General features: G+C 34.4%; 2 protein-coding genes across 2 annotated transcripts; one reads left to right on the top strand and one right to left on the bottom strand.

Moving 5' to 3' along the window:
• The first annotated feature begins 9,849 nt into the window (after positions 1-9,849).
• On the top strand, positions 9,850-13,899 carry LOC145006171 (mitogen-activated protein kinase 15-like). Its single transcript, XM_078965272.1, has 10 exons — positions 9,850-10,501; positions 10,640-11,048; positions 11,128-11,255; positions 11,356-11,415; positions 11,746-11,895; positions 12,008-12,163; positions 12,251-12,462; positions 12,553-12,654; positions 13,135-13,307; positions 13,420-13,899. The coding sequence occupies exons 1-10, from the start codon at positions 10,478-10,480 to the stop codon at positions 13,770-13,772; spliced, it is 1,767 nt and encodes a 588-aa protein (XP_078821398.1). The 5' UTR covers positions 9,850-10,477; the 3' UTR covers positions 13,773-13,899.
• Positions 13,900-15,514: 1,615 nt separating this feature from the next.
• On the bottom strand, positions 15,515-16,929 carry LOC145007421 (uncharacterized). Its single transcript, XM_078966359.1, has 2 exons — positions 15,981-16,929; positions 15,515-15,879 (listed from the first exon to the last, which is right to left on the bottom strand). Exons 1-2 carry the CDS (start codon positions 16,927-16,929, stop codon positions 15,515-15,517), a joined length of 1,314 nt encoding a protein of 437 aa, XP_078822485.1.
• Between the last annotated feature and the right edge of the window lie 7,176 nt (positions 16,930-24,105).

The raw sequence follows: 24,105 nt of genomic DNA, 5'->3' as shown, positions 1-24,105 counted from the left end.
CACAACTAAACATATATAACAACTATGGGTTATCAGCAACCATATGGGTTATCAACAACCCCCAGTTATCAGAAACTCTAACAAATATGGGTTATTAGCAACAATATGGGTTGTTATCAACAACCTAATGGGCTATCTGCAACCCTAAGTTATCAACAACTCTAACAACAATAGGATATCAGCAACCTTATAGGTTATCTATAATCATATGGGTTATTAGCAGCCCTAAGTTACCAGCAACTCTAATAGCTATGGGTTATTAGCAGCCCTATGGGCTATAAGTAGCCTTGAGCTGCCACCAACTCTAATAACTATGATATAAGTAATATAATGAGAATATTCACCAGAGCTAAACAAAAAAAGATCACCGACAATCTTAGCAACTGAACAGATAACACAAGATACCTAATAACAAACCGAGACCGGTCCTTAGTCAAATACTCAATCCTACCCACGTTTGACCAAAAGTCAAAATTATCAAAAAGTCAACCCTTGGCTAATTGGGCACGCTACGCTCTATAAGGGTGCCCCGCGCCCACTACAGGCCAAAATAATTGGGTATGTTGGCTAAAACAAACTTAAATCGTAAAACCCTAAAAAGCGCTTCGCGCCTGGGAAGGGTGTGTCGCATTCAGGCCTTCTTCAAAAAGTGTAAAATTTTAAATCATTAAGTCAAAACCCTAAACTTCCATATCTAGTCCTCAACAATGTCTTAATGGATAAAGCTTCCAAATTTAACCATTAAGACACTCCAATCAAGCAATATCTAAATTTAAGTCTCAAGAAGTCCAATAATGCATCTTTATCAACTTAATCTAATAAGTCTGAGCCTTATACTTTTTGATTTGAATCAACATGATGTATAAATGGATAAAGTTTCCAAATTTATCCATTATAAAGATACAAACTTCCATGATCCAAAACCCTAAGTTGATAAATGACCAAAAACCCATATTTCTTTATGCATGGAGTAAAGATAATTGTTGCGTGCATTCTTTAATTCACCAAAGTACCATATAACATCCTAAACATCAGTCAAAAGCTAAAGAGTTCTTCCAAATCAATAGAATAATCCACAAAGGGACCAAAACTTACTAAAATGGACCAAAAACCCAACAAACTCTTGGATCTATGGAGGACACATAATAAATCTTCAAACTTTATAGTTTACAAAGGTCCAAAGGTGTTAAGTAGGCTGGAATCTTCAAGATCCATGTTCCCTTGCCAAGCTCTCATGAATCATCACCCAGGAACACCATAGGATCAAAAACGAGCACTTAAAATGAATTTAGGAAAAGGGATGAGCTCCAAACACCTTAATGAAGGATAGGGTTTCATTAGAGGTGTTCCAGAGGAGGTGGGGGTTGAAAACGATGAACTATAGGGTTAATGTCTGTTAAATACTCCAAAAAAAAAAACTAAAAACATGCAATCCACTGGGCGGGAGGCGTCCTACGCTCATTAAAGGGCGCTTTGCACTTGTCAGATAAATTCTGGATTTTTCAGTTTTCAGCTTCACCTCCAATACACAATATAGTGGCTTAAATCACTTCAACCAGCATTATCATCGTCTAATAAGGTCCAAACTTTATCCTTTTGAATCCTGATACCTTCTCTTGACTAAATTAAAGTCCGTCATTCTGAAATATGAAACGTCCTAAAAATACCGATAAATTTTTTCACTTTTAACCATTAATTTTGTACAACCATTTGTTTCAAAACTAATCAAAGTAAATGTATTTTTCAAACATCAGAGTAACACAATAAACAATGATGCGGAAAAGTCATCAGGGGATGTCGTGCAGCCAAGTCATGGCCCTTCCCTTTGGAACTGGAAGTACTTAACAATGTTTAAACCACAAAACTATAAGAACAAGGCTTAGTGAGTTCCCCAAAATCCCACATACCATACAAATCAATGGGCCCAGCCCTGGGGTATATTTCTACCCAAACATACAATAGTGGGCCTAGCCCTGGGTTATATTTTATCCCAAACATACAATAGTGGTCCCAACATTGGGCCCAACCATGGGGTATATTTCAGCACAATCATACATGCAAGAGTCACAAAGACAACTACCATCCTACATAACATAATCCAGTGGGATGCAGTTATGCCTTCAATCCATAAGTATTACGAGAAGACTCACCTGACTCACAAAGCCAACTAAAAACTTAGTTTAATGTCATGCCATCCATAGCTAACATATTCCCCTAATCAACGAATAGGTGCCAAACACCTTCCTATAATCCACACAAGGTAAACCCTAAGTCTATCTTCTAAAAATAGAAATTTGACCAAAAGTCAACCATGAAAAAAGTTAACGGTCAAAGTCAAAGTTAACATCCATCAATGTCAACCATCGAGCCTCACATCGTGACCATCCCTTAGTCATATCGCGAGAGCACACTCGACCCGATTCCAACTCGACTTGCTCCAACTCAACAAACTCAGTCACGGACAACCCAAAGAGCAAACAGTTAGATTAGTGTCTAAGTCCATAACTATTTTGGTATGTACTTGACCCGATTATGAGTGTGGTCCTTTTGGGTTGCCTTCACCATAACAATATGTAGGATGAATTAAGGAGAGAAAGGTTTATCTATGATTTATTAATATATTATAATAATAATATATTAAAGGAGAAATCATATTGTTTAATTAATATTAGTCAAGAATTAATTAAGAATTAATTTTGTGGCTAAAAGAGATTAATTAAACTTAGGGGGACTGGAATTGTAATTATAAGATAATTGCAATTGAGCTATGGATCACCTTGGAATATAGGTTGGACGAAATCTATGGGAAGCCCATATGATTTTCGTCCAAGGCATGTTCCAGAAGGAGTCCATGGGTTGCTTAGGGCTTAAGCAGTCAAATTAGGGTTTCCTTGTTAGATAACCCTAATTGCCTACCTATTTAAAGAACCCTTGAGACCCAAAAACGTGGCCAACCTATTCAAGAGGGTTTCTAGACATTTTTGGAGTTCTCATTCTCTTTCTTCTTCATCTAGTTGCTTAGTGGTGTTTGTGACTCCATTAGAGGTGCAACACTTGAGGCACTAAGCTTTCCAAAGCCAATTACAAAGGAGGAATTGATTGTTATTGCCACATAACAATCGAAGGTAATATCTAAACCTTATTTCAGTTCATAATATGTTAGATATAGGGTTTATGGCTTTGGATATTCAATTGCATGTTCATTAGACAAACTAGATCCAAAAGCTATTAGGGTTTACTCAAAACCCATCACAAACCTCACGACGTGAACATTCTTTTATCACGTCGTGAGCACAAAAGACATAACAGACGTGAGTTCCTTTTATAGTCATGTCGCAATACCCTTAGTGTCACGTCGTGATTTCAGTCTGAAGCACCAATCCAAAGATTTGAGTCCTTAATTCATTAAGTCTTTAACCCCCACATTTCCAGAAGCTTAAGGGGGATTCAAAGGTCCATGAAAATGATTACTTTATTAACATTCATGCTTCATGCATATCCTCAATCCATTCAAGGTCAAAAGTGAAGAGATCATACCCAAAAATCACACCCATGGATCCAATAATCAACCAACTTTTAGATCTAAATCTTATCATACTCAAAGGACACTTAGAACCCATAAAGTTGCCAACTTTATGGTTCCTTTCCATTCAAGCTTGCTCAAACATGAATAACGTAGGACAAACCCTAGATTTAGCAACATTAAATAATAAAGTGTGGATCTTGGACACTTACAAAGGTCCATAAAGAGCACAAGATGATGATGATGATGTTTCCTTGCTAGATCCACAACTACAACACCTTATTATTCTTCTTTTTCTTATTATTCTTCTTCAAACTACCAAATGCACCAAAAAGCCAAGAATCACCAAGAGAATAAGGGTTAGGGTTTTTCTGATGTAGGAGGATGAAAATGAATCCTAGATTTGGGATAATGGGGTTTAAATACGAAGGAAACCCTAAAAGATCATGGGCTTAGGCTGTAACCTTCCACACGTTGTGACACCCTATGTATCACGTCGTGAGCACAACTTGATACGTATTCTTGATTTTTAACTTTTCACGTCGTGACCTCTCTATGGTCACATTGTGACACCCAATTTTTCTCAAAACCAACCTTTTGACTCCTAAATTCCCCAAACCTTTTGAGCATAGCTTGATACGTGTTATTGAATTTTAACTTGTCATTTTGTGACTTCTCTATGGTCATGTCGTGACACCAGATTTTTCCAAAAAACCAACCTTTTGACTCTTTAATGAACCAAACCGAACCAATCTGGAAATCGGGTGTGACAACTCTCCCCCACTCAAATTATATTTCATCATCAAAATCATTCCTTACAACTTATCTTGCCACCAAACAACCCTACTAGAATTTCCTAAACACAAATTAGGATTGAGAAGTCATCCTACATTAATGACCGCCTACCAACACTACTATCAAGCCTCAACTTAGCAGAGATCACAGGCTCGACGGAGAAGCGCACCTTGTCACACCAACTTTAACTAATGTGGAGTAACCATCATTACTCCGGCTAATATACCAAAATCTGATACCATGTATGACTTCCAGATAGACATGACCATTTCAAATCACAACCATAATGACTCCACTCTGCAACACGAACTAAACAAACCCATTTAAACTTGATTTATCTCACTGATACTGGAAGATAGAATCCCTAACCATTCGGTGTTTCCGAAACCGTGAATCCCAAAATGATAGGCGACTCCTAATACGGACTCCAACCATAGGTTTCAAACCAATACATATCTGTAACGCCCGTGTTTCTGGGCTAAAAGCATTAATAATGTTGTAATAGTCTAGGTCAACCTTTTTAAGTCATTTTGAAGTAATAAAGAGGAATTATGTGAATATCATGTGAATTATATGCTTACTTGCTTAATTATTATGATTTAATTAATTAATAATGAAAATAAGCATTGAAAATAAACATTAGAAAAGGCCGATATCTTTTAAGAAAGTTGTAGTGGCCGAAACAAGGATTCCAGAGATATAAAGAACGCCAAAATCGAAGTTATAACGAACAAGTTATGACCTGTCGAAGTTTTGCGACGGAACCGGCATGGCACCGGGAAGTGTAAAAAGTGAATTTACGACAAAGTGGTTTTTAGCCTTAACAATCTAAACAAAAGTCATAGTATTCGTTAAGCCAAAATTTTTGATAAAAAGAACGTCCAAATCTGACTTCGTATGACGAAGTTATGATTTTTCTAAGTTTTAGCGGAGCAGTAGATAATTAAAAACTCGAATTTAAAATCGAGCGATATTTAGCCAACACAATCTAAACGAGAATCAAAGGTCTCGTTAATAGTAGTACAACGATAAAAAGACTGACGCAAACGGACCTCGGATGAAGAAGTTATGAATTTTTAATGGATTTTCCTGTCCCGGTCTGTTAAAAATAATAATATTAAAATTAAAGTCAAAATTAGCCGACGAAATCTAAACGAAAGTTGTAGAATATATTCCCGCCTACGCGTGCATATAAAGAACGTCAAAAACGGAGATCGTATGCTAAAGCTATGAATTTTAGAAGTTTTGGGTGCAATTTTCGAAAAATTCGCATGGATAGGAGCCGGCCACGTCACCCTTGCCTCGTGTCCGAAGCTGCTGCGTCACCGAGTCGTGGCCAAGTCCGGATCCGACGTGTGTCACATTCTCCTCGGACTGAAGTCTCGGCCAATCAGAGGCTTCCTCGTACTCTTCGCGTGTCCAAATCTCGCAGAGGCCATGTCCGAGCCTCGTGGCCTTCGCATCTTCCGACGCGCCTCCTATACCTCGCCTCCGTGTCTCGCCTCGCACCAACCACCTGTCCCTATCACATCCGAGCCACGTCTCCCCTCCCTATCCGAGCCTCGCAGCTGCTACGTGGAGCTTCCTTAGCCATTCAAACTTCGGTCTCGCACCCTATAAATAGGGGGGCTGCGAGATCTCCCGGCTAGAATTAGAAAAATGTCATTTTTCACCCATAAACTTATATTTTGACTATTTTGACTTCCCGTGAAGCCCCGGTATCATTTCTAAAGCTCGAAACACATCCCGAAGTGCTCGAAGACCCGAAATTTTTTATCTTTTTCGGTTTTGAAGCTCCAACCCTCGCAGAGCCCGGTTTCTCAATAAAACTTCCGGTTTTATCAGAAACAATCATTTTAGGGAACGAATTGCTGCCCGATTATCATCAAATCAAGTGAGTGTATAGTCACTTTCATCTTACACATAGATATGAAGTATTTTCTATAAAATACGTGCTATGTGTAATTATATTGATTGTTTATTTGAGATGACTGTTGAATAAATGTTTTATACAAGTTATAAACTGTATATGTATTTTATCTACAAATATGTTGGGTAAAACATGGGTAGAAGAAATAGTTGATGTGTGTTAAAATGATGAGAGGCCTCGATGTTGTTGTTGTTCCAATCATCTAGCGGAGTATGGATGACGACCACGAACTCTTCTAGACAGTCTAGTGGAACGGTAGCAGGCTCGCAACCTGTAGGTGTTTGTGGGCTTGATGTTCACCGGTGTACTCCATCCCCCGCATGGTTGCCTTACGGACATATATGGCTAAGGAATCCCCTTAGCAGTAAAGTCCATCCCGATGATAAAATCCTTAGACTAGGTCCCTTGTATAGGTTTTTAGGGACGTAAAGTGAGGATAACGGGAATGGGTAATCAGGGTTATTGTTGGTTTGATAAAATTAATAAATTTATTTTTGATCGATGAAATTAATAAATTTATTATTATTTTTGGGTTGAAAACCCTATATGCTCACTAGGCTCCCAAGCCTGACCCACTCAGCTTTCTGTTTTACAGATAGTGGACCCAGAGCATAATTTGGATGATGATGAGGGATTTTTGGATTATAGGCTAGTAGATGTAAATAACTGTTGTAAAGCTTATAATGTATTGTTTATGCTTTTGATCTGTATCGAACATGACATCCCGAGTCTTTTTAATGAAATATATTTCTACGAAAATGCTTTGATAAATCTTTATCATATTTTTATTTTGGGAACAAATGCCGCAACACTTTTATGTAAAATATTACTCTGGTTTTCAAACAAGCATAAACACAAATCAGTATTTTCTGGCCGTGAAATTAGGGATGTCACAATATCTCACATCCTAATAATCAAAAAATTTCATATTCGATCTAATAGAGGTCTCCTGATGCCACGCTAACCTTATGGTACACTGGGATGCTGAATCCTTGACCGATTATTGAGACTGACTACTTTGCACATTGTCGCACGATGAGGCCCGTCCCAAGAGTTAACTGATAGAGGCTTCCTTAGCCTATCTGCTACACGAGTCCAAATTGTTGATCATTGAGCTTCCAAAATCTACACTTCACCTAATTCCCTAACTCTGCCAAACACCACTAGGTCTCACCCTCATGAGTCATACACTTACTGATTCCCTATATATCGTGACATCCTTTAATCCACTTGAACATTAAGATCACATAACATACTGACATTGCTATCATTCCATCACTGGTATGTGGACTCCCAACCAACACTTCATGCCTCGGTCATTACCTCAAACGTCTGAATGACCCGCTCACCTAAGATAACTTAACCAAACCGACCTCGCCCTCAACTGGGGGGCTATACTAGTCTAACCACCGATACGAAACTAACTGCCCTTCCGCCTTAACATGGAGTAGAAAAATAACAGTAATGAACCCACCTCAGCCCGCACGAAGGTTGTGATCCCCGTACAGTCTTATAACCATTCCTACAATTGTCTAACTCGTCTTATAGAAGGCTACAAGATATATCATGGACTTACCACACTACCAAAACCGCCTACCAATCTAGTGAATGCTACGGCTTCCGCACAGTCTTACACCACTTTCACAACTCTTTATTAACCTAATAAATGTTACGGCTACCCCACAATCTTACAACACTTCCATAACTGCCTATCAACCTAGTGAATGCTACGGCTACCCTGCAGTCTTACAACACCTCCACAACTACCTATCAACCTAGTGAATGTTAAGGTTATCCCACAGTCTTACAACACCTCCGCAACTGCCTATCCCATAACTAATGGATTCCTGAACCATATCATAATCTTGCTATTCCGCGACTTGGGGTTGTTATTTGGACCATTTTGAGCTGGAAAAGTTGGTATCTTGGTCTTGTTGTTTGAGTCGTGTATGTGGTGTTGTCAATTTATGTCATTTTGAGCTTGAAAGTTTAGATCTAGTGAGTTTTGGGATGAATTAATGGATAAAGTTGGAAATTTTATCCATTTCAACATTGTTAGAGTCCAGATCTGAAAGATAGGGTAATGACTTAATTGATTAAGTCAAAATACCTTGTGAAGATGGCCAAAGCGTAACACGCTTTTACTGGGCGCTTTTAGGATTTTCTCAGTTACGCATGTTTTAAGCCATGAACCCGAATATTTTTTATTTTAGCAAGGCGTGATGTGCCTCATGAGAGCACGTTGTGCTTTTTGACCCAAAGTGGACTTTGTTGACTTGGGTTGACTCTAGGTTAAACTTTAGGGTTGGTTCATAGGATGAGGTTGAATTTTGATTAATTGTTTAGGTGTTTGTTATTCCAAATGTCTTTTCTCTTATACTTTTGGTAATTGTTTGACTGAATGAGATGCGAGTTTTCTCACTACATTGTGTAGGACACGGGGTATCAATATATGCTTGTTGTCTTTGTGACTCATGCTTTTCTACTTGGAGTTTAATATTACATATTTACACACATACACCATAGTGCTTGGTTTTAATTTTGTGCTGGGGACAAAAAGGGATGGTAAGTTTCCTTTATGGCACAATCCATGAGTTTAAAGTATTAGTGTATCTCCAACCTTACACAAAAAAACCATTTTTACGCTATAATGCAACCCTACATTATACCTGACATATATATATATATATATATATATATATATATATATATATATATATATATATTGTGTTGGATTTTAGTGTAACACTATATATAGTGTTGAATTTTAGTGTAACGCTAAATATAGTGTTGAATAAAGAGCAATATACATAAAATATTTTTTAGTGTTAAATATGATGTAATGGGTTGGAGAACTTTAATGTATGTACTATCTTTTACACTATAACTATCGGGATAATATAAAAAATAATGTTAAAGGGTGGAGATGGTCTTAGTCGTCAAAATGTCAGGGGCGGACTATATGAGGGGCGGACTATATGAGAATGACAAATGTGAAAAAATTTGAATGCATTATATACGTATTTGAATTATTACCCTAGGTCCTCTATGTGAAACTAAAAGAAAAGAAACACAAAAAGTGTACTAAAAGTAAATTTTTTGAAAAACTTAGTAACCGTTCTTATATTTTTACTCCTAGAAAATGATTATTTGGGTAAAATATTTGTGGAACATGTAGCCGTTACTCATTACATTACTCCTATGATTATCTTAATGATCATCTAAAAAATAAACATAACACGTAATGCACTTCAATAACTCAATGGATTCTTTTTCTAATGCATGATTTTCAAAATAAAGTTCAATTATTATAACATTAAATATGAAAACGAGTTTTAAAAGACTATATACATCATTATATAAATTTTATGTCACACTCAACGTAAATGTATGTTTAAACATGTAAAAGATGTCTTATTAGCCTAAGAAATTAACATCCAATTTTTTTATAGTTTAATAAAAATCTTTCCACCAATAATTAAACACTTAGCATACAAATCAAAAAAATAAAATTAATAAAAAAAGTAACAAATCTATTATAATTATATTTTCGTATATTATATGATTAATAATTGTATTACCGATTTGGGTGGTACACGGTGTCAAGAGACCCAATCCAAACGGTGGGATTAACCCTTCACAATCAGCAAACTCCATGGATAAACAATGCGGAATCCACTCAAGCTTTCCTTCTATTTAATCAATCCCCCTCTTTCCCCTTTGCGTTCTCTCTCTCTTTCTTTATCTTTCATTCCCACTCTGCGTTTCGTGTAATCAGCCATAGCCGGCCGATCGCACCTCAAGATCTTGAGAACGAACCCATTTCAATCACCCATCTGTTTCAGTAACAAATTCTCGGTTACTGATAACTTATATAGTTGTGGGAAGCTTTGGTTGTATCGATGATAGTGTGTAGGGTTATCTTTTTGAAGTAGCGGTGTCGGTGTCGGTGTCGGTAGACTTTTAGGGTTAGGGTTTTCTGGAATTGGATGAGTAAGGTGGTGGTGGTGACATGCTTTGTTGCGGAATACATTTCTGAGGATTGCGGTTTGGTGATTCGTAGTCGGGGTAGGTGGGGCAAATGTGGCTGATCTTCTTTTTTTATTTCTGAATTTCCGCCCAACAACCACCGCGTTACTTTTCTTGTTAGAATTTCCTTTTTGCTTTGTGGTTTTTGATCTGGTTTTGATTTCGAGAAACAAGAAAGAGAGTGTTGGAGGAGGTTCACGATGCAGCAAGATCGTCGAAGAAAGGTTTAACCAGCTCTACTTATTATCCATTTGATTCTATCTTTGAGTTGAAAACATTAAAAACATATGCATCACAAATTAAAGTAGATTTTGATCTTTATCATTTACATACGATTTGACCTCCCAATGAATGTATTGCAGAGTCCAAAAGACATTGAGTTCTTCACTGAATATGGTGAATCAAACCGATACAAAATCCTGGAGATTATAGGAAAGGGAAGCTATGGAGTCGTTTGTGCAGCCGTCGACACACAGACTGGTGAAAAGGTTGCAATAAAGAAAATAACCAACATTTTTGAACATTCATCCGATGCTATTCGAATTTTGCGTGAGATTAAATTGCTTAGACTTCTTCGTCATCCTGATATTGTTGAAATTAAGCGGATTATGTTGCCACCATCAAGACGAGAGTTTAAAGATATTTATGTTGTATTTGAACTCATGGAGTCTGATCTTCACCAAGTCATAAAAGCCAATGATGACTTGACACATGAACACCATCGTTTTTTCCTCTATCAAATGCTACGAGCATTGAAATATATGCATACAGGTAACCCTTTTACTTATACTTCTAACAACCAATTCTTCTATTTTAAACCAAAACTAACCCAACACTCTCTGAAATTCAGCAAATGTGTATCATCGAGATTTAAAACCAAAGAACATATTAGCAAATGCAAATTGCAAACTCAAGATATGCGACTTTGGATTAGCAAGAGCTGCATTTACTGATACACCCACAACAATATTTTGGACAGTAGGTTCTTCCATTCTTTATTCAATATCATAACATCATATCACTTCATATACACATTGAAACACAACCTCAATCTCTGTTTCTTCTGATAAACTCTCAGGATTATGTTGCAACAAGATGGTATAGAGCTCCTGAGTTATGCGGATCTTTTTATTCCAAGGTATACATACTTACATAGCCCATTAGGGTATTATCTTTTCACTCACCTTCCTCATTTAGAATCTCAAAAGTAGCATTCTTTATGACATATTAGTATAAAAGCTTTAGGCTTTATGATAAATAACCAATAATATAAGGGTGGTGATTCCTAGATTAAACTAATTCTTATTCAGGCTGCATTCTTTTGAACACTCTTGGAAGTTTCTTCAAGTAACCGTATCAGGGTTTGTGTCAAGTTTGTTGTAGTTTTACTTTGGTTGTCATTTTGACCTTTTTGCCCCTGTGAGGCTGTGTGAGTATTATCTGATTTTTGCTCCCACCTTGATTGCAGTATACCCCTGCTGTTGATATATGGGGAATCGGATGTATTTTTGCTGAAGTATTAACAGGAAAACCACTTTTTCCTGGAAAAAGTGTTGTTCATCAATTGGAACTTATCACTGATCTTCTTGGAACACCATCACCAGATACCATTTCTAGAGTATGTTATGTCACAACCTTACAATTTTCTTCATTATTTCTTTACATTCAAACTTCTTTTTCAGGGCTTATTACTTATGTCTCTATCATCATCTATTATTATGATGATTCAGGTGCGTAATGACAAGGCAAGAAAATACTTGACTGATATGCGTAGAAAGAAAGCTGTCACATTTTCTGAGAAGTTTCTAGATGTTGATCCATTGGCACTCAGGTTATTGCAGAGGTTGTTGGCTTTTGATCCAAAGGATCGACCAACTGCTGAACAGGTATTAATATTATGATCTCTTCTGTGTCAAATTGTCAATTCAAGATTCTTGTACTGAGGGTATTTATGTCATTTTTTCGTTTTTCAGGCATTAGCGGATCCTTACTTCAAGGGGCTATCGAAAGTTGAGAGGGAGCCATCTTGTCAATCGTTTTCAAAGTTGGAGTTTGAGTTTGAGAGAAGAAGAGTCACAAAAGAGGATATTAGGGAGTTGATATTCCGGGAGATTCTAGAATATCATCCTCAGTTGCTTAAAGATTACATGGCTGGAAATGATCGAACAAATTTCATTTATCCTAGGTTCTTTTTTCAATAACACTCTATGATTTTATATCTCTATTGATTTGTGCTCTTTCTTTATTGGTTCTGACATATGTTTGTAATATGCAGTGCTATTGGTCAATTTAGAAGGCAGTTTGCGTATTTTGAGGAAAATGTTGGGAAAAGTGGGCCTGTTATACCTCCAGAGAGGAAGCATGTTTCTCTTCCTAGGTAAGGGTAAAATAGTCATTTGTTTTTTGCATTTATATGCCTCTATTGTCTTCTTTTTTCCTCCCAGTATGGTGAAATTGATGAATGCTTTTAAACTTATTTTCCGGACATCAAGGGTAAAATGGTCATTTATTTTACATTTTTATGATTATTGTCCTCTTTTTTCCTTCAGTTATGGTGAAACTAATGAATATTGTGAAATTTTGTTTTTTGGAATATAAGGGTAAACTGGTCATTTACTTCACATTTTTATGACTCTATTGTCCTCTTTTTTCCTTCAAGCATTGTGAAATTGATGAAGATTGTGAAATTTGTTTTTTGGATTACAAGGGTAAAATGGTCATTTACTTCACATTTTTATGACTCTGTCGTCTTCTTTTTTCCTTCAAGCATGGTGAAATTGATGCATACTGTGAAATTTTGTTTATTGGAATACAAGGGTAAAATGGTCATTTATTTAAATTATTTGGTATACTTCAGGTCAACGGTTTCTTCAAGTATGACTGCTCCAAAGCTGCAGCAATGTTTGGCTGCATTTGACAATAAGCCAGTGGTGGATAACAACAACATGTCAAATGGTGGTAGAGTTGCGGTAGATGCTTCTGGAAACATCTTTAGTGCTGCTGCTAGACCACCCCCAAGGATGCCCAAAGGTAATCCACAAAGGAATGGAATTGATGATTACATTCCATCATCTTTATGTTTCTTTTCAGTTTGAACTCTCTTTCTCTATATATAAGTGATGAATATGTTGAACATGAACAGGAAGAGTTGTGGGGCCAGTTTTACCATTGGAGGGTAGGGGGGAGATGAAGGATGTGTATGATCCAAGGGTAATGCTTAGAAATGGTCCGGTTGGTGTTTCTCCACATTATGCATCATATAGGGGCAATAATGGAAATCAAGTAAAGATTCATGGGGGGCAAGAAGGGGATAGGGATTCATTGTCCTTGATGAAACAGCAACAGGGGGTGAATAGTAATCCTTATTACAACCACGGTCAACAGTCAAAGGGAATGGAGTCAAAGTTTATGTCACAGTCTCAGTCACAATCACAGTATGGGGTTGCGGTTGCTACTCATAGAGAGGTTGGTGTTGTTCAAATGGGATTATCGTAGAGAGCTTCTTGTTTTTATTTCTCCTTTATATTTGGGGTGTTTAGTTGATGTATATTGCACTTGTTTTTTTTTAGTTTTGGTGAAATAAGGAAAGATATTGAAATAAAAGTGCTCTTTTTTTATTTTACTCCTTTGCAAAGTGGTCTTAAGTTGAGTTTAAAGATATTATTAGCTTCAAATCATGAAGCATCTTTGAGAGGAAATGATTGATTATCTTTCCCTCGGGGATCAATTCATCTTTGTTGGCTTATAAGACGATTTTTGGACAAGGTGATCTTTTAATGTGAAAAGATAAAGTTTACTTGCAAATGTCAAATTTTGCATAAAATGGTAAAAAAAAAAGTTCAGAATTAGATAAGTTGCAAACCAAAGTAACTATTCCAAGGTACAACGAGAAATACAATCCATATCTATATTCATATATATATTATAATAAAGGGATAATGACTTGAAACTAATACATTTGAAACGATCTTTCAATTGCCTTTTACTAATGATTGCAATCATCAATCATTGTAACCCTTTTTTTTAACTAATAACACTTGAAACTAATACATTTGAAACTTATCTTTCAATTGCCTTGTAATAATAATTTAACAGCTCAAAGGTATATTATACAAATGTCAATTTTTTGAGTAGAAACCACTTACCAATCATATAAAAATTCACATGTATGTTTTGTAAAATTCACATGTATGTTTTGTGTCATATAAAAATTCACATGTATGTTTTGTAAAATTCACATGTATGTTTTGTGTTGGTTTGACTTCTTTTGACTAATTTTCGAAACATGTTATTATGATAAAACTTACTTTGTAAGTTTGTTATATATATATATATATATATATATATATATATATATATATATATATATATATATATATATATATATATATATATATATATATATATATATATATATATATATATATATATATATATATATGAGACCGTGAGATCAAATCTAAAAATAATTTTAAAAAGCAAAATAAAAGGAAAAATCCAAAAATTATTTTTTTAATATTATTTTCGGAACTTTAATTAACTAAAAAAAAATTACCGCTTTTTTTTTGAAAAATATATGAAATATTGTAATAGAATATTACACAGTAAATATTCTAATATGATTTTTAGAATGTTAGAATATTCTACTAGATTTGTCAGATATGTAGAATATTCTAATATTCTTCTAGAATATGTAAAAAATGTATTTTTATTTATTTATTTTTATATTTTTGGTTTTTTTATTATTTTTTTTGGTAAATATAAATTCCGAAAATAATATTTGAAAAAAGAATTTTCGAAAATTTTCAATTAGTTTGCATTTTAAAAATGATTTTTTTATCTACTAAATGAGTGGCTAAGATTGCGTCTGACAGTCTTACAAAATTAGGCGTCTATATATATATATATATATATATATATATATATATACACGGTTATAACCCGTGGGCAGCACGGGTTAGAAATTAAAATATATTTTTTAATTAAATTATAAGTTATTTATTTGAAAATTATATTGATAATAGATAATAAAATTTTTAATAATTAAAGTGTATATGTTTTGCAGTAATATGATAATGACATAACTATTAGTTGAAATTAGGGGCCTTTTGTTATTTAAAATGCAGGTATTTTGTATTTGTGTATATGAAAAAAATTTATAAATTTATAAAATGAAATATAATAATAAGTAAACCAAATATAGAATTTCATATAAAAAAAAAATTTGTAGAAAGCTTTTACAAATTTCTAAAAACTTCTTTATACACAACATTTGATGTTTTATTTGTTAGTTTACCGTGTTTATCTAAAATCAACAATCTTAATCCTTGTTTACTTTGAACTCTGGATAAAGCAACGTACAATTGACCATGTGTAAAAACAGGATCCTTTAGAAACAAACCAACTTTCGATAAAGACTGTCCTTGGCTCTTATTAATTGTCATTGCAAAAGACACAGCTAATGGAAATTGTCTTCTTTGGAATTTGAAAGGGATCTTGTCTTCAGAAGGAGTTAAAGACATTCTTGGAATAAAAGTCCGGTTTCCAATATTACTTCCAGTTAAGATAACTGCCTCGATAACACGTTTGCCCAAAGATATACCTGTAGTCTAGTCCCATTACACAAGCCGTTTTTCTGATCAATGTTTCTCAATAACATAACTGGAACACCGATTTTTAAAATAAGCTTATGGTTTGGCTGACCTGAGACTTTAAGACCATTTAAAACATCGGGTGAGTATAAATTTGTATCAAACTTATCATGAAGAAACTCGGATTGGCATAGGCTATCGGAACTTAAGTATTCAGTTGGTTCTCCTGGAAACATTGACAACAAACGATCGTTTATTTCTTGGACAACTTCATTCTTGGGAGCAATTATTGCTCTTTCTTGAAAATAATCAGGAATGTTGAAGTTTTCCAGTATAGAAGGATATACAAAACTAATTAATGAACCTATAGGATCATGTGGATTAGTAATGAGAATATCTTGTGGAATATCAACAATTTCTTCAACGTCATTTGGACCACCAAGATTACCTTCTCCTATGTCTAAAAGCCAAGTTGCAAAATCCCTTATTTGTTTAATAGAAGATGGATCGCTTCCAACTGTTAACCTCATGTTTTTGGTTAGTTTATGAACTTTGCATTGTTGCCATAAATAAGAAGAACTTAAAGAAGCATTAACAATGTTTTGTCTACTGCCACTTGGAACAACAGGTAGAATTTGTCTGAAATCACCTCCAAAGACAATCAATTTCCCTCCAAATGGGATATTTGAATTCCTAGGATTGACACACTTTAATATATCCTTGAGAGTTCGATCTAAAGCTTCGAATGCATGTTTGTGAACCATGGGTGCTTCATCCCAAATGATCAATGAGGTTTTTCGCACTAAACTGGCAAGATCACTCTTTGGATTTATTCTACAAAAAGAATCCTCGGTAAGATTTATGAGAATTATAAACCGAGAGTGTGCTGTCCTGCCTCCAGTCAATAATAATGAAGCTATCCCACTTGAAGCAACATTTAAAACAATCTCACCTTGACCTCTAATTGCTGCAGAAATTGTTTTCCAAAGAAATGTCTTACCAGTTCCACCATAACCATAAACAAAGAATACACCTCCCCTACTATGGTTAACTGCATCCATGATATCAAGAAAATGTCTCGTTCCTCGTTTGTTAATGAAACAAACAACCCATTAAACGCGTTTTTTAAATTTGGTATGTCATAATCTAGCTCCTCAGTAATAAGACGATTGTTTGAAGATGAAACAGAATCAGCATCTGGGTAAGGCATCTTTCCATAGTGTTTGAGACTGGAATTGTTACGGAGTAAAATTTGTTCTATCTCAAACAAAGTCAAGTTTTTAAGTTGATCTTCGTTTAGTGATAAACCTATACGGAAAATAATTTATTAATTAGAACGTATAAAAAAATTAAGTTATTCTGATGTAAAATATAATTGGATTTATACTGAAATTGTATATGATAATCTTTTAACAATAATGAGATAAAGTTATATTACCTGGAGACTTTAATCTCTGTTGTTGATTGTAAAGAATTCCATCTGATAAACCGTCTATATATATATATATATATATATATATATATATATATATATATATATATATATATATATATATATATATATATAAGGCTAGGTTAGTGTGTTTTAACTATTTATTGTGTGAATGTAGGGTTGATTATGGACCAATCATTTTAATTATTTAAAAAAACGATTAATACATATTATTGAATTAAAGATAATTGAAAAATATCATTTAATTTCATTGTAAGGGTATTTTAGTCAATTAACATATGTAAAAAGGAAAATTTGTAGATTTTAGTGAATAATAAATTCTCTTAACTTTAAAAATCTAATTTTTCTGAATAATTTTGTTAATTTAGATATTCTAAAATAATGAGTTCACGATTATCTTGAAAAAAACATTATATTCTAACATAATAGTATTCCCAACATATATTATCAAGATTAATAATTTTTAATGAATGCATATTTTATATGAAGCGAATATTAATATTTTAGAATCAGTAATTACATTCATTTTTAAAGAATATAACAATGAACATAAACATGTATAAAAAAATATTTAGAGATCACAATTTTTTTTTTTGAGTTTATATTCTTAAAAATCGCAAGTTTTATTACAAACACAATGTCACACCCCAAAACCGGAACGGCGGAAACGTTCTGGGGTGGATGACGTCATGTCAAGTATCACAACATATGCAGTGTAGTAATCAAAGTACAACAACTATTGCATTAATAATAATAGTTTTACATAGTTTACATTGTATATAATCATTAAAGTAATACAAGTAGTAATATAAATGCATCTTGGTACTAAGCTATCTTCAACAAAGCTCCTGAGATGTACCTGTCTAATGCTGACCTGAGAATACAAGTTATATGAAAAGCGAGTATCATCATTTTTACAAATGCTGGTGAGTTCATAAGTATTTAGTGTCATTTTATTCAAATAACTTTAATAAAAGTGGTAGTTTTAGAGTATCCATTAAATTAGTGTCTTTTCCAGAAAATCCTATATTTTCTTTAATAAAAGCAGTCTTCCACCAAGACTGAACGGAGTTATGCGGTAAAAAGTAGTTTTCCCTTAATCGCTATCATTATCAAAATACAAAATTTGATTATTAAAGAAAGCAAGAGAGATCAGGGAAATAACATATGCCTCAGCAGTGAAGACTGCTGACTAAGGCAAAAGGAATCATAGACTCCAAGAGAGTATCGAACAAACGACACGCCTGACTCAATCTAATCAAAAGGAGACACAGACCCCAGACAGTATCAAATGAAAGATACAGCTAACAAGGTCTAAAACAGAGAATACAGACCCCAGATATTATCAAATGAAAGATACATCTAGCAAGGTCTTAACTAGATACAGACCCTAGACAGTATCAAATGAAAGATACAACTAGTAAGGTCCAATACAGTGAACACAGTGTATACAGTGAAATATTGTGTATAAAACCCGTTACCTTAAAGCCATGAATTATAAGGTAACCCCGAGATACGTGTAACCATACTGATCGATACTAGAGAATCTTGACGCCCTGCAAACGTCGGTATAATTATGACATTTATCACCCCTTGGCTTGGTAGGGCGTGGACTGTAGCTAGCAGTCAGGGTGCGGTGGTGTCAATCCCGTATAGATCTATACACACAATGTCCGCTCTCCCTACAAGAGACTTTGGTTACCAACTCGAAAACGGAGAAGGCTGTGTACTGCGGATGTATCTCGTATAATGAGATCTAATGTAAAAATACTGAACTAGTGATAGAGACTTGTAACCGAACTGACTAATGTAAACCCATATGACCATGCTTGTATACATAATATATAATTGATGGTCAAACGACCTTCGGACGGACATCCGATCCCACCAGACGACATCTCAACGAAGAAAAGGAAATATGGCGAACAAGCCTTCCTAGGTCCTTCAAACATTATTTATATGCATCTATACAAGCACATGCATACATCTAACTAACTGAAGTGCTTAATGAAGTAGGAGTGTTTAACGAGTGAGTAAGAGCGTCTAATGAGTGAAGGAGCGTCTAACAAGAGTAGGAGCGTCTAACAAGTGTGAGCGTATAACGAGTGAGTAGGAGCGTCTAACAAGTGTGAGCATATAACGAGTGAGTAGGAGCATCTAACAAGTGAAGTAGGAGTGTCAAACAAGTGTAAGCGTATCACGATATAGTAGCGACAACAAGTGAAGTAAGAGCGTCTAACAGGTATAAGTGACTACAGGTATGAGCGAAATAGAGGCGATAACAAGTATAAACGCATCACGAAGTGAAAGCTTTATCAAGTAGGAGTTTAAACTAAGTAGAAGCGAAACAGTGGTATCTAACAAGTAAGAGTATACAACATGAAAGAAAACCTTAATGAAAACCTTGGAAAAACCTTTATACTTAAGAAAATCACAACTTGGTATTCTTTGTAAAATAAGTTTGAAAACCCTAGAAATTCTTTGGAAACCTTTCATAATCCAGTTTAAAATGAAACTTTGATAAAATAGTATAAGTAAGAGTTTTGAACAAGTGAAAACATTTTAGAAAACCATTTATAGTATCCTACTCGTTAAAACAGTTTATAGTGTGGTAAATCCTTGTGCATGCGGGTTATCAATCACATGTGATTGATATGATAACTAGCATGTTTAACTTGTATTCCCCCTATAAAACATGTAAAAAACATTTAAAAGGTTCATTCAGGGGTATGAACTCACCTGGTGTAAGTGGATCCGATGAAGGTGCCGGTTGAGTGCTCGGTGTTAAGTAAAGACTTGGACACACTTAGTGACCTATCTAACATATGATAACATATGTTCACATACAATTAGTACATTTAAAACTAATTAAACAAGTATACACACTCTAAGGAGCGGAAAACACTTTGGTTAAGTGTTTGGGGTGTCTCGGGTAACATTTAAGGGTGTGAATGGCTTAGGAATGGAGTTTACTCTCCAAGAGTAAACTCTCCATATAGTGTTTACGGCCGTAAACTCATGGTGAGGGGTTCTAGGATGTTTAAAGGCCTTATATTGATCGTGGAATTTTGCTAAGTCCAAATCTAAAATGTATGAGTGGATTCAAGGCTTTTAAAGGGACAAAATGGGAGTTTATGGCCCATGAACCACCCTTATGGGAGTTCACGGCCGTGAATTCCTACCCCTTGGTTTTACTGAAGTTTTAAGTCCTTGTTTCAATCCTAGTGATTTATAATGAAGGTATAAGGCCATTTGGGGAATTTAAACCACCATTTTGCATGGTTTGGGGGTGTTTACGGCCTAGGCATGTGCTTGGGCCGTAAACTCCATTTCACCCCTCAAATCTATGTGTTTAAATTTTCTAAACCCGAAATAGCAAGCCCCTAATTTATATATTAAGCCTAAGGGTGGTTTGGGAGTGATTTTGAGGCTTGATTTGCATATTTTGAGGAGTTTACGGCCTAAGAATGCTCTTGGGCCATAAACCCTCTTTCAAGCCCCTAAACTTGTTGATTTGAGGTTCAAACACTTCTAGGCTTAATCCTAAAATAGTTTCCAAGCCTAAGGGAGGGAGTTTTGGGCATTTTGGCACCATTTAAGGTGTTTACGGCCTAAGGAGGTTCTTAGGCCGTGAACTCCTTCTAATTGGATTTCTTGTGTGATTTTTGGGTTAAAACAACACTAAACAATGTCTAAAACAAGTTAGGGTAGAAGATCTTACGTTTTGGAGGCGAAAACTCGCGGATTTGAGTCGAAAACGGGCTTTATGAGAGAGAGTGAAAAGGGTGGAATGAAGTCCATTCCCCCTTATATAGTGGCTTGAGTTGAGGCTCAGTGGGAATCCACCCGATATTGCCGTTAAACGGAGCTTTTGGTCGCACCCGATCTAGTGGTCGTAATAAAATTAACTTTTTCCAAATTAATATGGAAATGTAAATTACAAGATTTTATCTTATCTTGTTACAACGAATAACGACATGGAATATAAATAAATAAAACATTTATTTATTTTACGACCTCAAATTAACGGAACTTTTATAACTCGGAATATTCCGTTATCGGAAACGGGGTAATGTAACGGAAATAAACTTTGGGTTGTCACACACAAATATCATACGAACTTTTTAGGATTGGTCTATTTAGTACCTAAAGTATTTTTTGCTGTTTTATATGGTCATAAGGTTGGTTATAACTTTTAACGTGCTTATTTGGTCCCTTTGACCTATAATAATCAATTTTATATGCCACATCAACAAATTATCTCGAAAGTCAACTCAAACAAGGACATTAATTTTTGTTGGTCGACTAATTTGAAAGTTAACACATGCTTTGATTCAAATACACACCTTCAAATCGCTTTTGGACATGCAATGAAATTCAACATAATAACTACGAAACTCATTTCAATCCTTCACACAAATTTGAAATCCAAAATCCATTCAATTACATTTCAGTCAAAATCATTTAACCAGTTTCAAGATCCATTTATTTAAGCTCTTGTTGCGACCTCAATTACATTTCAGTCAAAATCATTTAACCAGTTTCAAGATCCATTTATTTAAGCTCTTGTTGCGACTCCATCTGTAGAAGTTGATTCGAATAAAAACAAAATCACTTACCGATGGCCAAATATAACATAATTTGTGGTCTTACTATTATCATTACCTGGTCTATATATTCAAATATATTGCTGAAAAATTCTTTGTAAGCTATAGGAGGTGCACAAACTCGGGTTCCCTTGGTCTCTACTTGCTTCCTCAGGCTTTTCTCCTTCCTCCTTAAGACCACAAGCACCAAAATCCACCAACAAGGCTTAGATTGCTTCAATAACAGCTAGGGCTTCAATGAGAGGTGTTTTGGGAGCATAAGGGACGTTGTGCTCGACATAACATTGCCTAAATAGGGTGCAAACCCTTGGATTAGGGTTTTTGTTCAAACAACGTCTACTCGTCGAGTCCGGGACCCGACTCGTCGAGTCCACGGCTTAAACCCTGCGTCCTATTATGCTTTTACTTGGCGAGTTGGTCCTTCAACTCGTCGAATCCAAGGCTAAAAATGCAAAATACTTAGATAAAAAAAATAAAAGAAATGCGTACCAAGAACTAGGTGCTACAATTTTCCTTTACAAAATTTGCACTAAAAAATAGTACAGAAGACCCACACCTTCATAAGGTAGATCAGTTGTTTGCTTTTGGAATACCCTATAACTCCATTGCTTTTATAATGCTCTCTAAGGCCTCCATATTTGTTTTTTTTGTCGATGTGGGATACGCTTAAAGGCCCGGCTCCTCTTCCACCTTCAATAAAAACCTTTTTTTTTTTTAACTTTTTTTCATTACGTTAATAATAAAACTTTGAGAAATATATAAATTACTAGAATTAGTATTTTGGAAGGTGTTGTTTCATTTTAAAAGTCCAAAAATAATGTTATATATATATATATATATATATATATATATATATATATATATATATATATATATATATATATATATATATGACATCGTACGGTTCATCCGGTTTTTAGGATTGGTCCGACGGGTCGAACCAATTAAACCATCAACCCGGTAAGACGACCGGTTCGATGTCCGGTCCGGTTTTCAAAACATTGTCTAGGAGTATTCTACTGTAAAAAGAACAAGAAATGCAAAAAATTAAGATTTTTTTCGATTACATATGACATTCCGGAATTTAGGTCTAAGACTGTGAATGGTCAAATTCATAGTAAAATCTCTTTGTAATTTGACTTATTGAGTTTTGGTACATGTAATATAAAATAACTGAGTTCATTTCAACTATTATAAGATATCAGATGGTATCTTACTTCCAAATATGTATTCTGGCAAACAAATCAAATAGCTTAAACTGCAATCCTAAGAATGCATCTGAAAAACTAAAATTTTGTATTAAACAGTTGTAAGCAAAGAAAACATTCTACTATCGTACTACATGTTCTACTATTTCTGAAAATATAAATAACGTCCAAAATGGAGTTTGATTGCAAAAGATACGATTATTTTAAGAATCCAAAATCAGTATAATATTGATTTTCTTAAAACTGTTAAAACCGTTTTTATCTGTTGAGGGACCTGCCCACCTTAGATGGAAATTTCAACAACGTTTTTGATCTCACGTATAGTAAAATATTTAACTTTATACTAAATATTTTTAGTAAAAATATTTATAAAAGTAAAAAAAATCAAACGTTTTTGGATTAGTTAACTGCGAATCTTTGAACGTGATTTCCCGGAGTTCTATAACTCGAAAAATTAATATGTTTCAGTTTTTGAAATCCTTGAACTAAACTTTATCATTCACCATTATATATATATATATATATATATATATATATATATATATATATATATATATATATATATATATATATATATATATATATATATATATATATATATATATATATATATATATATATATATCGAGATCAACACACAAATTGAGAAAAACTGTTTTGTAACCATTTTAAATATCACAAGCGTGACATTATTTTAATACCATAATTTATATATTTTTACTCAAATATTCAACCATGTATTATTACTTAAAATACATGAATAGTTTAAGACAATACACAAATACATACATGTATAAAATGCATCTTATTACTCAAATGCCTTACTTATGTGTTTAATTAATGTAATATCTTTATATTGATTTTATTGTAGAAGTATGATTATCTAACCAAGTATATACACATAATTATGGGCAAAAGAAAACAAATTAAAAGCTATTATTTTATTTCACATTTCACTTAACTAATATT

Source organism: Lactuca saligna, chromosome 7 (assembly GCF_052625555.1).
Source record: "Lactuca saligna cultivar CGN05327 chromosome 7, ASM5262555v1, whole genome shotgun sequence".
In the NCBI taxonomy this organism is placed as follows: Eukaryota; Viridiplantae; Streptophyta; class Magnoliopsida; order Asterales; family Asteraceae; genus Lactuca; species Lactuca saligna.
Note: the sequence above shows the minus strand (reverse complement) of the source record. Positions and strands in the feature narration are given on the sequence as shown.

What these genes read in the sequence shown, in the direction of transcription:
- LOC145006171 (XM_078965272.1), top strand. Translation starts at nt 10,478, where the DNA reads ATGCAGCAAGATCGTCGAAGAAAG. An exon ending in CCACAACAATATTTTGGACA is followed by an intron (nt 11,256 to 11,355) that starts GTAGGTTCTTCC and finishes ATAAACTCTCAG; the next exon opens with GATTATGTTGCAACAAGATG. An exon ending in ACAAATTTCATTTATCCTAG is followed by an intron (nt 12,463 to 12,552) that starts GTTCTTTTTTCA and finishes TGTAATATGCAG; the next exon opens with TGCTATTGGTCAATTTAGAA.
- LOC145007421 (XM_078966359.1), bottom strand. Translation starts at nt 16,929, where the DNA reads ATGGATGCAGTTAACCATAGTAGGGGAGGTGTATTCTTTGTTTATGGT. An exon ending in AAATGGTCTTAAAGTCTCAG is followed by an intron (nt 15,880 to 15,980) that starts GTCAGCCAAACC and finishes ACTAGACTACAG; the next exon opens with GTATATCTTTGGGCAAACGT.